The 14,026-nt window shown below is 52.6% G+C and overlaps 1 protein-coding gene across 5 annotated transcripts in view; it reads right to left on the minus strand.

The window, feature by feature from the left end:
* Window positions 1-9,711: 9,711 nt before the first annotated feature.
* Window positions 9,712-14,026, minus strand: part of ANO10 (anoctamin 10) — a 217,970-nt gene continuing 213,655 nt past the window's right edge. For 4 of the 5 annotated variants that reach the window (XM_058556041.1, XM_058556033.1, XM_058556024.1 and 1 more), the window contains one exon: window positions 9,712-10,378. In XM_058556041.1, the coding sequence (XP_058412024.1) occupies window positions 10,310-10,378 (69 nt within the window). In that variant the 3' untranslated portion in view covers window positions 9,712-10,309. The remainder of the gene's footprint in view (window positions 10,379-14,026) is intronic. The other variant, XR_009222230.1, reaches the window with a different exon arrangement.

Raw genomic sequence — 14,026 nt, forward strand, 5'->3', positions numbered from 1 at the left:
GGGGTCAATTTCAATCCCATGTTAGCATTTGATGAGTTGATCACTCTTCCTTGTAAACTTTCCATTGTTCAGGACCCCACTTCTACCTTGCTGTTCCTTAGTCCACTAGCTCCTCATTCTCCAACCTCTAAACTTGGAATACCCCCAACGTTCAATTCTGGATCCTTTCTCTATTTGCACTTAGTCTCTTCATGATCCGATTCAGTCTAACATCTCTGTGCTGACAGAACACAAAAATATATTTAGCCCACATCTCTTCTAGGAACACCAGATTCCAACCACCTATTTGACTTATCTAGTTGGATGTGTCTAAAAAGTACCTCAGTTTTTACAAGTCCAAAACTCCTAATCTTTCCCTCAAATCCTTCCCTCCTAATGCTCCCCATCTACTAAATGGCAACTCTAGACCTTCATTAGTTTTGCACAAGTCAAAAATCATGGCGTCACCCTTCACTCTGTCATCTCGACATCCAATCCAACAGCAGATCTTATTCACCATTCAAAAACTGACCCCTTCTCCCTGCCTCCACTGCTAACACTCTGGTCCATAACACCATTATTCATCTGGACAACTGTAAATGCCTCTTAGACTGTCTTGCTGCTTTTGCTCTTTCCTTTGGCTTGTCTATTCATTCAGCAGTGTGAGTGATTTTTATTTTTTTAATTTTAATTTTATTGCTGAGGAAGAGTCACCCTGAGCTAACATCTGCTGCCAATCTTCCTCTTTTTTTTTTTTTTTGCTTGAGGAAGATTAGCCCTGAGCTAACATCTGTACCAATCTTCCTCTATTTTATATGTGGGTTGCCACCACGGCATGGCTGACGAATGGTATAGGTCCGCACCTGGGATCTGAACCTGCAAACCCAGGCTGCCGAAGCAGAGCATGCTGAACTTATCCACTAGGCCACAGGGTCGGCCCCATGAATGATCCTTTTAAAAGCTCGATCGTGTCATGTTTTGAAAGATGTTTAATTTCCAAATATTTGGAGATTTTTCACCTTAGTTTCTGTTACTAATTTCTAGTTTAATTCTGTTTTGGTCAGAAATCATGCTTTGTATGATTTAAATCTTTTTCAAGTTACTGAAACTTGTCTTATGGCCCAGGTAATGGCCTATCTTGGTGAATGTTTTCGTGAGTGCTTGAAAAGTGCTATTGTTGGTAAAGTGTTCTAATCATATCAATTAGTTCAACTTGGTTGATAATGTTATTCAAGTCTTCTATATCCTTACTGATTTTCTGTCTCATATCAATTACTGAGAGAGGAGTGTTGAAATCCAACTATAATTGTGGGTTTGCTTATTTCTCCTTTTAGTCCTATCAATTTTACTTCATGAAAGTTGAAGCTCTGTTGTTAGGTACATACACATTTAAGATTGTTAAATCCTTTTGATGAATTGATCCCTTTCGTTATTATGAAATGTTCCCCTTTATCCCTGGTAAATTCTTGTCATGAAATCTACTTTATGTGATACTGATATAGGCACTCTAGCTTTCTTTGACTTATGGGAGTATAGCTTTTTAACTTATGGGAGAATATCTTTTTACTTTTAACCTATCTGTGTCTTTATACTTAAAGTAGGTTTTTGTTTCTTTGTTTTCGTAGACAGCATATAGTTAGGTCTTGCTTTTTTATCCAGTCTGCAAATTTTTGCCTTCTATTTGGAGTGTTTAGACCAATTACATTTAGTGTAATTATCAATGTGGTTGAGTTTAAATCTACCATCTTTCTAGTTGTTTTCTATTTGTTTCATCTGTTCTTTGTTTCTTTTTCCATCTTTTACCATCTTCTTTTGGTTTAACTGAGTACTTTTTATTGGCATATTGGCTGTGCCTCTTTTATTTTTTAGTGGTTGCTGTAGGGATGTATATATATATATATATATATATTTATATATAAAATCCCTGTCTACCTTAAAATAATATTACTTCATGTAGAACATAAGAACTTTACAACTGTATGCTTCCATTTTTCTCCTATTCTTTGTGCTGTTCTTGTCATACATTTTATTTTTACATATGCAAAAATATTTTTACTTTAAATAGTTTTAAGAGATGAAAGATGAGGGGAAATAGTCTCATTTTACCTACATCTTTATCATTTCCAGCACTCTTCATTTCTTTGTGTAGATGCATATTTTGGTATTTTACTTCTGCCTGTAGAACTTTAAAATTTCTTATAGTGCTGGTCTGCTGACAATACATTCTGTCAGCTTTTGCTTGTCTGAAAAAGTATTTTTATTTCATTCATGAAGGATATTTTCATTGGGTATAGAACACTCTAGGTTGACAGTTTCAATGCTGGACACTGTGAATTTTACATTGTTGAGTGCTGGATTTTGTTTTCACATAAGTGTTGGATTTCATTTTGGTGTACAGTTACTTGGAATCAATTGGATCCTTTTGGGTCTTGCTTTTAAAGTGTGTTAGGACAGATCCAGAGCAGTCTGCAGGGCTAATTTGGCCCACCACTGAGGCAGTACCCTTCTAAGCACTCGACCGAAGTCTTTCACTCTGGCTGGTGGGAACATGAACTATTTCCAGCACTGTCCAGCCCACTGCTTTCCAGGCTCTTTCTCCAGCCTCAGGTAGTTTCCTCACACACAGGTGCTGATCAGCACTCAGTCAAGGACTTCGCAGATTCCAGAGCTCGCTCACTCTCTGTGCAGCAGGATACATCAGACTTCAGGTCCTTCTACCCCTGCAGCTGCCTCAGTGGCGGGCCAAATTAGCAGGGGTGGGGGTTCCTCAGACTTCTGGGGTCTGGGGAGGGATAAATGAGAAGGGGAAATGGGATTTAGCGATTCTCTAGCTAATGGGACCCAAGCACATTGTGACTGCGAGGGAGTCATTTGTATTTTTGAGGACCCCTGACTCCAGAACTGAGCATTTGATGGACATCCCACTCCAAGCAAGGTGTTACAGGTGGGGAAGTCAGGAAGCAAAAAAAAGCTGAATCTGGGTCCTTGTGAGTTCATAATGACCTTGGGGAAGAAACAGGGATTTAAATTAACACCAGATGACGATCAGAGATGGTGACATGTTGCAGGGCACTGCTGTGAGGGTCAGGAGAGTTCCAAGAAGGGTGGAGGAGTGAGTGTGCAGGGGAGAGAGAATTGAAAAGCGGAGCAGGAGTGGGATCATTGGCTCCTGTGCGAGCCAAGGGGAAAGGAGTGGACTTTGCTGAGAGAGAAGAATCCATTTTCCTTCTTGACTCCTTTATCCTTTCACAAGGACTCCACGCTTTCTGGATTGGAAGCCTGGAAGAATCGGAGGCCTGGGGGGCACTGCTGAGCAGAACGCCAGTGTTCAGGTGAAGAGGAGACTGACTCAGTATCCCCCTGTGCACAGCCTGCAGTCACTCAGGGCCCGTGCTTAGAAAGGCCTCTCTCAGTTTAATGCTCTGCTCTTAGTTTGTTGTCTGGAAATTCTTAATAACTTTCGAACAAGGGTGCTGCTTTTTCATTTTGCACTGGGCCCTGTGGATTATACCCCTGGCCGAGGGACTCCTTTGTAGATCTGAACTCTGCAAGAATGGAGGAGGGTGATCTTAACCCTGAGAATGGGAGACTTTGGTGAGAGCAGAGGCCCAGGGAGAACAGCAAAAGCCAGAGACAGAAGCCCAGGGGCCACCTCAAGTGTGAGGGCAGAGGAAGCAAGGAGCGGAGGGCCGCAGAGTGGGAGACCAGCGGGTGAGCCGGAGAACTTCTTACTAAGGCTGTGTGGTCTGTGGACCAGCTCTGAGCACTGTGCTGCTCTGGGGTCCAGGAGATGAGAGATGGCAGCAGGTCCTACGGAGGCCTCTCTGAGAAGTGTCAGGAGAGAGGTGGAAGTGATAACAGTGAGGGCCGGGTGTTACTGTGACAGCGCCCCACAGAGAGGGCTGGGCAGGTGGGTGCATTGCCCCACTTCACTGTCGGGGCACTGAGGCTCAGAAAGGTAAAGGGCCGCCCAAGGGCACACCACTGATCCCACCCCAGAGCCCACCCCTCAGGTTGCCCCTAGATGGGCAGAGGTGAGGCACTGGATGACACTGTCTCCATGTTGCCTTGGACCTTCCAGTACCAGAGGGCTGGGCAGAGCAATATTAAGGCATTGGACTATAGGGTTCCACTTTAAACCACACTGGAGCCCTTATATAACATATGTATATGCATCTTGTTACCTTTCTAATGCCTGAAAAATTCCCAATTCTGTGACACATCTGGTCCTAAGGGATGGTAGGCGTGTAGATGAGACCAGGTGGGGCAGCTTATTATTTACCTCATGATGAGAGATCATTTGGATTCAGGGGCTGAAACCTGGTCTCATAATATTTCCCAAAGAATTCTAGCATGCTGAAGCTTCTCTGGGCTGGATGGCTAGGACCCACCGTCTGGAAGGAAATTGGGACCGGGGGAGAAGTGTCTCTTGGCTCCTAAGATGCCTGTGGTCTGTTAGGAATCGGTATCTTCAACATGTTTGTGTAGGAAGCACAGCAAAAACCTGGACCAGTAGACACAGTTTAGGTGGAAGTCTGCCACATCGTTGAGTTGATTCAGGTTATTACTGCAAATCCCAACCTGCATCCTTCCTTCAGTTGCAGCCCAAACGCCAGGGGCTGCAGAGCTATTTCTAGCTGGTGAGCAGCTGCTGCAGCTAACTGCTCATCAAGAGCACCGTGAACAGGCAGGGCACCCCCAGGATGGCAGGCAGTTGGGCAGATCCTGGAAGGCAGTCGTTAGTACCACGCTCTTGGTACCCCCGTCTTTATTCAGCTGATTCCATCTGCAAAGGACAAACCCTGTGGTGCCAGTTTTTGGCCTTGTGTTCTGAGGTTGGGAGGGGCAGAGGTCACTTTAAGTGGGTCTTCAGTCTCCATTAGGATGGAGACATATTTGGTTTCCATTCTTCGAGCCAGAGAGCTACGTACAGGGAGGTATGTATCTGCATCCACATTGAGTTGCCCTCTGGTTAATTACTTAGCACTCTGCCATCGTTTTCCTGGTATTGAGCAGCACTTTAATCTGATGATTTGGCTGCAAGCTCTTCACACCTTACCCAGCTCTGCTCCTTCTGCATCCTCCTGCCTGGGCCCCGGTGCTCTCAGGTGTAAACGGGAGAGGACAATGGGTAGGTGGAAGGAGCCGTGCGATCCAGGGAAGTTCACCAGCACTGTAAAAGGTCCTGAGAGGAGGCCACGATTTCTGTGAGCCACGTGTCATCAGTGTGATCGGTGCCACAAGCTGAAGGGAAAATGCCCTCATACCTGTTTTACTTTTTTTTAATCATGTGAGGCCCACATACCAGTCAGCAGGAAGCCCAGCATCTCCTCCCTCCTGAGTGGAGGCAACTCCTCCTCTGGACTGCCTGAGTATCCCAAGGGCTTACGAAGGGTCGGGGGAGATGCCAGTCATCCATGCCAGGCACTGAGGGAACTGGAGTCTCTTTGGCCCTGTACCCTGTTGCTCATCTCCCCCAGGTCCTGTTCAGGCCCAGGGGTGCTTGTCCAGTGGGTGGGGAGGTCCTTGCTGCTCCAGATCCCTAACAGACCACGGAGGCCCCCACCTGGCACTGTGATGACAAGGCAGCAGGGAAGCGCCTTTAGCATCAGCTCCTTCTGGAGAGAAACCAGCAAGGCCTCTCCCCGCACTGTAGTTCTCAAACTTCAGTGTGCAACAGCGTCCACTGGGGGCACCCTCAAAGATGTGGACTCCTGGGCAAAACTGCCAAGATCCCATTCCTCAGGCCTCGGCTGACCTGGGTATCTGCACTGAACAAGGTCCAGGTGATTCTCTCTCCGGGGTCTGTGGCCACACTCTGAGGACTCTGAGGCCCAGTTGCTGAGCCTGGCCTACAGCCATGTGGCCCTGATCCTGGCCTCACTGCCCACCTGGTGCAGGCCTTGGTTGGGGCCCCCCCGGCTGGCTCACAAGAGCTTCTAACTTGGACTCTTAGAAAAAGTTGGGATGAGCAGCGTCCCCCACACCCTTCCCAGGTGCCAACTTTCGGATCGACGAGACGACCACCAACAGGCCTCCTGACAGGACCAGGACAAGCATCTTCCCTCCTCTGAAGAGGCTGTGGCCCCTCTCGTGGTTGGGACGAAAGCTGAAGGCTTTCCCAGCTGAAGGCAGAATCCTGAGAACACAGCTGCCCTGGCGGAGGGGCGTCTTTCTTCCAGGCTCCGATGGCTCCCTGGAGGTGCTGGTGGGTCTAGCTTCTATCAGGTCCCCTTCTTTTCAAGCCACCCTGGGTGGGGCGTGGGGGGCATGGAGGGAAGCCTGGAGCCTGCCAGCCTCTTCAGACTTGGCTGACCAGTGACAAGTTCACCAGGGCCTGTCAGCTGCTGTTTGCCGAGGCCCGGCACCAGGCGCTGTCCTTGCAGGGCTGTGGGATTCTTAACTCCGTAAAGAAAAGTCTGGACCCCGGGGCTCTCGTTCTGTGGCCTTTGGCCTTCCTCCTATTGTTGCTAGTGTCCTGCTGGAAGAAGGGCAGGAGCTGCAGGGGTCAGGGCTGAGGAGAGAGTGTGGGCAGAAGGCTTGGTGCCGGCTGCAGGCACCCTCCGGGCAGCCGTGACGTATGTGGGCTGTGGAGAGTGGGCCACTCCGCTGCGAGAACTGGGGGAAGTCACTTAACTCTGTGTGCCTGTTTCCTTGTCTATAAAATAGGGATGATGTGAGGAAAGTGAGGCGCAGATGTGTATGCAGGAGGACAGTGGGCTCCTGGCCTCCAGCTTCACTGTAGGGCTGGGTATCCCTAACCATGGGCTTCTTGTTTCCCCCAAAAGCCACTAAGATAAAGATTTGTTCTCAAGTCTGAGCTTTTGAGCTGCTGCCGGGGATGTGACCACCAGTGGGGAGAGAAGGGTCCACTGCCTGACCCTCCCACCCCGAGGCAGCAGCCCCAGTGGCTGGGCTCTGCCAGCACAGGCCCAGGCCTGACCATAGGGCTGCTCTGGGGTCTCTCTGTGGGCCTCTGGTGTGGGGACTTCCTTGCTTAAGAGGGGGTACCTGTGTGGGACATGACAGCCCAGGTGCTTGCCCAAGGGGTGCCAGATAATTGTCAGCAGCACAGAACTAAATGTCATGGCTGGTTGTGAGAGAGGAGAGTAGGGCTGAGAAGTGAGTCAGGCCTGGGGCCAAACCACACTGGGGCCAAGGCCCACTGACAACCTGTGAACTTGGTGACAGTTTGTATCTTATGCCTTGAGGGAGGTGAGTTAGGGGTGAGTGTGACAGTCAGGGGACACACCTGACCTAGGGCTGCCCACACGGTGAGGCAAAAAGCAGGGCTCGTGGCCTGGCCCTGCCCAGCAGCCTCGGGTGTGCAGGCCTCCCAGCAACTTGGAGAAGCAGCCCTTCCCCTGAGTTTCCCGCCCAGCGAGGGCCTGTCTGCGGCTGAGCTCGTCTCCTGGGCCCCTTCCCAGCAGGGCCAGCGGGATGGGGCATCAACCCTCGGGCTCCGGGCTCTCCCCAGGTGGCAGAGGCTCTTTTCCCAGGCCCTGCCCACACGCGGCTCTCCCCTATCCTGTCTACAGCCGTTTGGTGACTGGGCTTGATCCAAAGCCCCAGGTTTGCCACAGTGTGGGCCAGTACTCCGCCCGTCTGGGCCTCACACCGTCCTCTGAGAAATGAGGGGTAGGACTCATGTGAGGCTCAGAAACCCCTTCCAGCAGTTCCTGGCCTGACCCATCAGGAGACGCTGCTGTCTTAGTCTCCTCTTGGTGCTATTTCTTTACGCACCTTCTCTTAAGTGGACTGGGCCTGTGCCTCTGGAGTCCAGGTCTGTTCAAGGCAGGCGGATGCTTCCAGCTCTTGTCAGCTCTGTGGGGAAAGGCAGGCTAGGAACAATGAGAGGAGGATTTCACCCAGCCGGAGTCCTCGGGGGTGTCTGGGAGAACACCTCTTGGGTGTGGGTCACACCCAAGGGGACCAGAGGCAGCACAGCTGGAGTGGGGTGGGGATCAGAAGGACCCACTGGCTAGCAGGGCAGTGGCGTGGGTTGGATCCGAGGGCTGAGGTGAGGCCAGAACAAGAGAACAACAGGCCGAGTCAGTGGGCAGAAGAGTTGGGGGAGGATGAAGTGACCTGCAGGGAGAGGCTGCGGCGAATCATGCCAAGTGGAGACACGGACCAAATGGACTGAGGGGAGCCCCCTCTTTCTGTGCGTGAGGTCAGTGTGCAGGTGGTGCGGGGGGATGGCATCATCCAAGATGTCTCCCTCAATTCAAGTGAGATGATAAGGGACTACAAAATGTGGAGCAGTGAAGGATGCCTTTGTGCCTCGCACCCCTGCTCCTGAGCACATCCCATGAGCTAGATGCCACCTACTCTGAGCGCTGGACACAAAGAGGAACTCCAGGGGCCAAGCACACCTTATCCCCTTCCTGCCAACCTCCTTCCTGACACAGCCTGACCCGTTCCCACGTCCGTCCTCCCCCTCCCTGTGGCCCAGGGGCTGGCCCCAGGGGAGGTGAGTCCTGTGCGTCCAGGCTGACTCCAGCGGTCCAGTTTTCTCCGTGCGTGACTGGCTTAGTCCTGGTTAAGTAGCGTGGTTCTGCTCAGTCAGACTGAGGAAGGACAGAGAGGCTTCTGGGAAAGACAGTCACAAGCACAGGGAACCCTGGGTCTGTGCTGGCACCTCACAGGTGAGGAGGGCCACCTGCAGAGAGGCTGCCAGCTCAGAGGCAGTTGTAAGCCCCTGGATGGGGAGATGAGCTGATGGGGTTCACACCCGGAACCCAACACCTTATCCCCCAAAGCCGGACTCTGGGGGAGACGAAGAGCTGAGTTCAACGTCCCCATCTGAACTTTCTCCTTTCCCCACAAACACAAGTGCCCAGGCTGGGACTGTGAGGAAGCTCTTGGGGGCTCAGGGCTCAGGACTATAGTGGTGGCTACCATTCACTATTGTTTTAAAACACCAGCATGTTCTAGAAAGTATTTGTCAAGCACCAAACAACTACTGAATAATTGTGCCATGGAGTGTCTTAGACCAAGTAGGGACAGGGCAAAGCCGACTCAAAGATGTCCATGTTGGCAAACACGGTCTGGCAGGACCAAGTGAGCAACCAAGAGTGATAGACAGGAAAGTCGGGGCTTCCAAAAACACGCCATGCTTGAATGGGCCGCTGAGGCCACCAACATTTTGATGTGAAGGAGGGCATCCAGGTGCTGGGCCCCTGAATGAGGGAGACAGGTTTAGAATCTAAAGGACCTCAGCCCCTCCCTGCCCTTCCCCGTCTCCAGATGGGCTGAGGCACCTGCAGCTTTCCGAGTGGAAGGGCCCATGGGTCTGTGGTGCCCTGGCTGTGAGGGACATGCGCCCCGGTGGGGAGGGGCTGGCCATTTCATGAGGCAGAGTTTGACCAGCTGGCAGGAAAAGAAGCCAGGCCCTGCTCTCGTGGCATGGTCCTCATGGCTAGACCACAGCCAGGGGAGCAGCCCAGGCTCCAGAGTCACTGCCCTGTGGCTGGAGGGCTGTACCCCTGTGGGCCAGGCTATTGGCCCACACGGGCTATTGTGCCTGTGAAAGAAGTACAGCCCCAGGGGCACAGGGAGGTGGGCAGCATCCCTGGGCAAAGACAAGTCCCTCCTCCCCAGGTGTGAGCCCACACCACGCTGCCGGGTGTGGCAGCTGGCCCTCGGTCTGGAGCTATGTGCATGAAAGCAGCCCCTGACCCAGGGCTTGGAACAGAGGGGCCACCTCAGTCCTCGTACGGGAAGTAGGAGTCAGAGAGGTGCGTGTTGCCTTTAATTGCTCAGTTACTATTGTTTTTGTTGATAAAGGATCTGTTAACATATTGCAAAATAGAACCAGGAAAGAGGTATTTAGAGGTGTTGGGGTGTTGGAAACACTGCCTCTTTGTACATCTCTCACTCTTAATTGAGGTTCAGCGGAAGCCCCCTTCAGAACGGCTCCTGTGATAGCACGGTGGGCACACACCCCCGACCTGCCACCCTACCCAACAGGTCCCTGGGCCGTGGCGGGGGCGGGTGTGACCATCACTGTGAGGGGCAACATGGAGAGCTGGCGGTTCATCCACGCACGAAGCTCAGGGGGCAGCAGTGGCTCTGGAGCAGGGTCAGGCAGCTGGAGTGGTGTGTGGTGCTTGGGCAGAAACCGAGAGGGAGCAGGGCGGGAGTGGGGGTCTGCCAAGAGCTGGGTCCTGGCGGCCCTCTTCACCAGCTCTGAGACGGGACACTGCAGGGCGAGGAGGGGGCCTGCCACGTGGGAGTCGCTTCACTTGGCCAAGCTTTGGGTCTGGGTGCAGGAGCCATGACGCTGCTCCGGGTACTCCCCTGCCTGCACTCAGGGCAGCCTGCGCGCTCAGGTTGCCTTCTCCTTCTCGCCTTCCCTCGATTCCTCCTTCAGGTTCTCAGCCACAAGCTGCATTTGCTGTTGAGAGAATACAGGACACTGCGTGAGCCACCCAAGCCTAAGTGGTGGCCCCTCAGTGGTGGCACGGGCTCCTGCCTCTGCGGGAGCCCCTGGGCAATGCCACGCGTTCCTTTAGCTCCATCAAAGCACAATTTGAACCCCTTTGAACCACACGTGACCCTCTGGTGATGCCCAAGACTTCCTGGAAGTCCAGAGCCCCTGTTTCTGACCCTGATGAGATGGGAAGCAGTAAATGTGGGTGGAAATGCAACACTGTATGGTGTGAGCCCAGCTCAGCAGGGATTTTAAAGATATTGAAATGAGAAGCAGCTGGCATCTCCTCCTCCCTGGACATCCAGGATAAGGAGGAGAGAGGAAAGACAGAGCAGGGGGTCTGGAGCACTGACTTGGGGCCAAGTCCTTCCTCTGCCCCCACAAATTGAGGAAACCTGGCAATTTGACCTCTCTAAGCCTGAGTTTCCACACCAGCACAGAGGGAGCAATGGTGCACATTTTGCAGGGTGGCTGTGGAGATTACTGCACACGAAGTCCCTTGCTCAGAGCAGATGGTCCAAAACAGCAGCCCTCTGTCCCTACAGCCATAGGAACCCCCCCACCCCCATCCAGTGTCGCTGGGGGCGTCCTATGAAGTCTCCCTGAGGGCAAGGCAAAGATAGAGTTCCAGTCTGCCAGGCTCAGAGGGAAGGAGCCTGCACTCAGAGATCACAGCACCATGGCGGAGGAAGTCCTGCTGCTCCGAGTGCTGGGGCCCCAGCCTCCCACCTCCCCCAGTCCCATGGATCCCAGCCCCCTCCATCCTGTGGGTGCTGGAATACACGACTACAGCTCTGCCCTATTTGTTGAATAAATGAATAACTACTTCGGAATTTGGCTTAAAACACACACACAGATTTTTGATAACAGCTATTTACTTATGGGAAAAACAAAACTCTGAGCACAAACACTGGTGGTGCCCTGGGTACCTAGCTGCCCCACTTGGGAGCCCCAAGTGTCCCCTGGGGCTGGATGCAATGCCATGCTCCCTCTGACTTGCAGAGAGAGGAGTCCCTTTCACAGACTATAAATTGAAAGCCCCTGCCTCCTGTCTCAACCCGATTTCCCCCCTATGGACCCTTCAGATCTGTGTATCTTTGGAGACGCCTGCACTCCGGACAGTTCTTATCTTTTCTGAGCCTGGTCTATCTCCCACGGGCGGCACAGAGATGGGCTCCTGGAGACTGACCCCTCTCTATTTGCGTTGGGGAGGGGACTACCTGGCCCTGGTTCTCCACATGGAAGCAGGGTTTACAGGACGGCTTTTGATGGGGGAGGGTGCCGGGTGGAGTCACGGTGACCAGTCTGTGGGTGGGGCAGGCTCTTCCTGCAGGGGAAGCAGTATTTCTGCAGGTCAAGAGCAGGGGGTGGGCACAGGAGTTGACGCTGGCCCAAGGCCGTGCCTGTCCAAATGACCCACAGCGCAATGTCCATGTGATCTTCAGCCTGCCAGGGTGGTGGGGGTGGTCTGCTTTAGTTCACAAGCTGGAGAAGCAGAACTGCCATGTGAGAGTCTCCCCGCAAGTCAGTTTCTGCATCTGCCACCTTTTCCATTACTAACGCTTCCGGCCCTCTCATGAGCGTACTCCACCTGCTAACTACTGATGTGAAATATCCCCATACAGGAACACTGTAATATTTCAGCCCAGATTCACTGCAGGCCCTTCTAGCTGGTGTCATTTAATTCTTGTGAGACCTTTTTAAAGGTCTTTGTATGAGAGAGAAGGAGAGAGAATATGAATCTACTTCCTGATTTGACAAGTAACCCTAAGAAATTAAAGGCTACATAAACTTAAACGCAAACTGTAATGAGGATAAAACATTCCCTAGCTGGTCTCAGAATCTTCCAGCCACGATTCCCCGGCACTCCACATGGGGAGGGAAATCAAAATGGGTTCTGACCAAATGGGTTTTAATCCAAAAGAGGCTTTCAGGCTCCCTGTGAGGTGCAAACTGCTTCCCTCATTTATGTGTGTGGCTGAGGCTGGGAGCCCCCTGGCGCCAGGCGAAGGACTGCGGGGGGTGTCCCGCAGATCTCCTGGGAGGGGCCTCCTGCTCCACAGCGGCCAGCGGAGAGCTCCTGTCTGACGGGCCTTCTCCCCTGGAGGACCCAGCATGAAGTGACTTTTTTCTAACTTTTTGGAGATGCCCCTTCTCTCAGGCCCAAAGTTGAGGGACTTCACCTAGGCCAGGGAAGGGACTCAGCACCCACCCAGCTGGGCTCCTCCCCGCCTGCAGTGCCTGCCCAGCTCAGGGCAGCACTTAAGAGCCTGGGCATGTCTGGGAGGTCACAGGGTCATCTGCACTGAACTGCACTGCTCATAGCAAAGGTAGGAACGACAGCCAGGGACCCACAATCCTCTCATGCCTCAGGCCAGCAGCGGGAGCAATTTGCACAGGAGCACCTGTCTCCACTTTTGCCCTTCCCTTCTCCTGTCCTAGAGCAAGGCTTCTTTTTTTTTTGCTAAGGAAGATTCGCCCTGAGCTAACATCTGTGCCAATCCTCCTCTATTTTATATGTGGGGTGCCACCACAGCATGGCTGCCGACAAGTGATATAGGTCCTCGCTCAGGAACCAAACCCAGGCTGCTGAAGCAGAGTGCACTGAACTTAACCACTAGGCCAAGGAGCTGGCCCCAAGCAAGGCTTCTTTTGAAGCCAACGAGCGATCAGGCCCCACAGTCTGGTGGGTTGGGCCAAACCCACCTCCAGCCCCTTCCTCTGTGGCTCCATCCTTCAGGGCTTGATCGGCCTCATGGAGCTTTGTGATTCCCAAAGGAAATGTGGCAGGAAGGCCTGTGCTCTCTGTGGCCTTCACCAGTGCAATGATGAGCCTCCGTGGGCCGTGCAAGGAGCTGTGGCTTGGCTTGACTCCCGGTGTCTCCTGCACTCCCCGGCTGGACACGCTGAGCAGATGGCAGGACCAGAACTTAAAACCTGGAGCTAAAGCCCAAAGAACAGCCCAAGCAGTGTAGAGAAGACGAGCTGCAATAGCCCGCTTGTCCGAGAGGAAGAGCTAAATTGGTTTTGAGGTCAGTGAGCGACATCCAAACCTTTCCTGTACGAACGGGCTGGCCTTCGTCGTCCCGCCTGAAAGAGTCAGAAGCCGTCTGGCCTTGAGATGGCTTCTCTTGGGTAAACCAACTCCTGTCTACTGCTCATGGGTCTGAAGGCCCTCAGTGTGCGGTCATGCAGCTTGTACCAGAACTGCCTCCCCACTGCCAGCTGCCTCCTGGTGAAGAGGAGCAAGGGGGGTAGGTGCTGAGCCCCAGCCTGGGGGAAATGGTGAGCACTGGTAGAATTAACTCCAGAAGCACAGAATTTCTGATCAGAAGGAACTCTGACGATCATTTGGTCCAGAGGCCACATGAGAATCCCTAGACCTTGTTAAGTGCAGACTCGTAGGCCCCTCCCTGAGATGCTAACTCGCTGGTCTGTAGTGGATCCCACAACTCGCTGAATTTTTAACAAGCCCTGGAAGTTTCTCCATGGACCACCCTGCGCTTGGGAGTCTCTGATTTGTTGTCTGCCATCTTTCACAAATTAGCAAGCTGGAGTCGCAGGGGGTGATGGCACAGCCCCCCTCCCCCCCGCCCAACCAGGCTGCCTCTT

This window comes from Diceros bicornis, chromosome 2 (genome assembly GCF_020826845.1).
Source record: "Diceros bicornis minor isolate mBicDic1 chromosome 2, mDicBic1.mat.cur, whole genome shotgun sequence".
In the NCBI taxonomy this organism is placed as follows: Eukaryota; Metazoa; Chordata; class Mammalia; order Perissodactyla; family Rhinocerotidae; genus Diceros; species Diceros bicornis.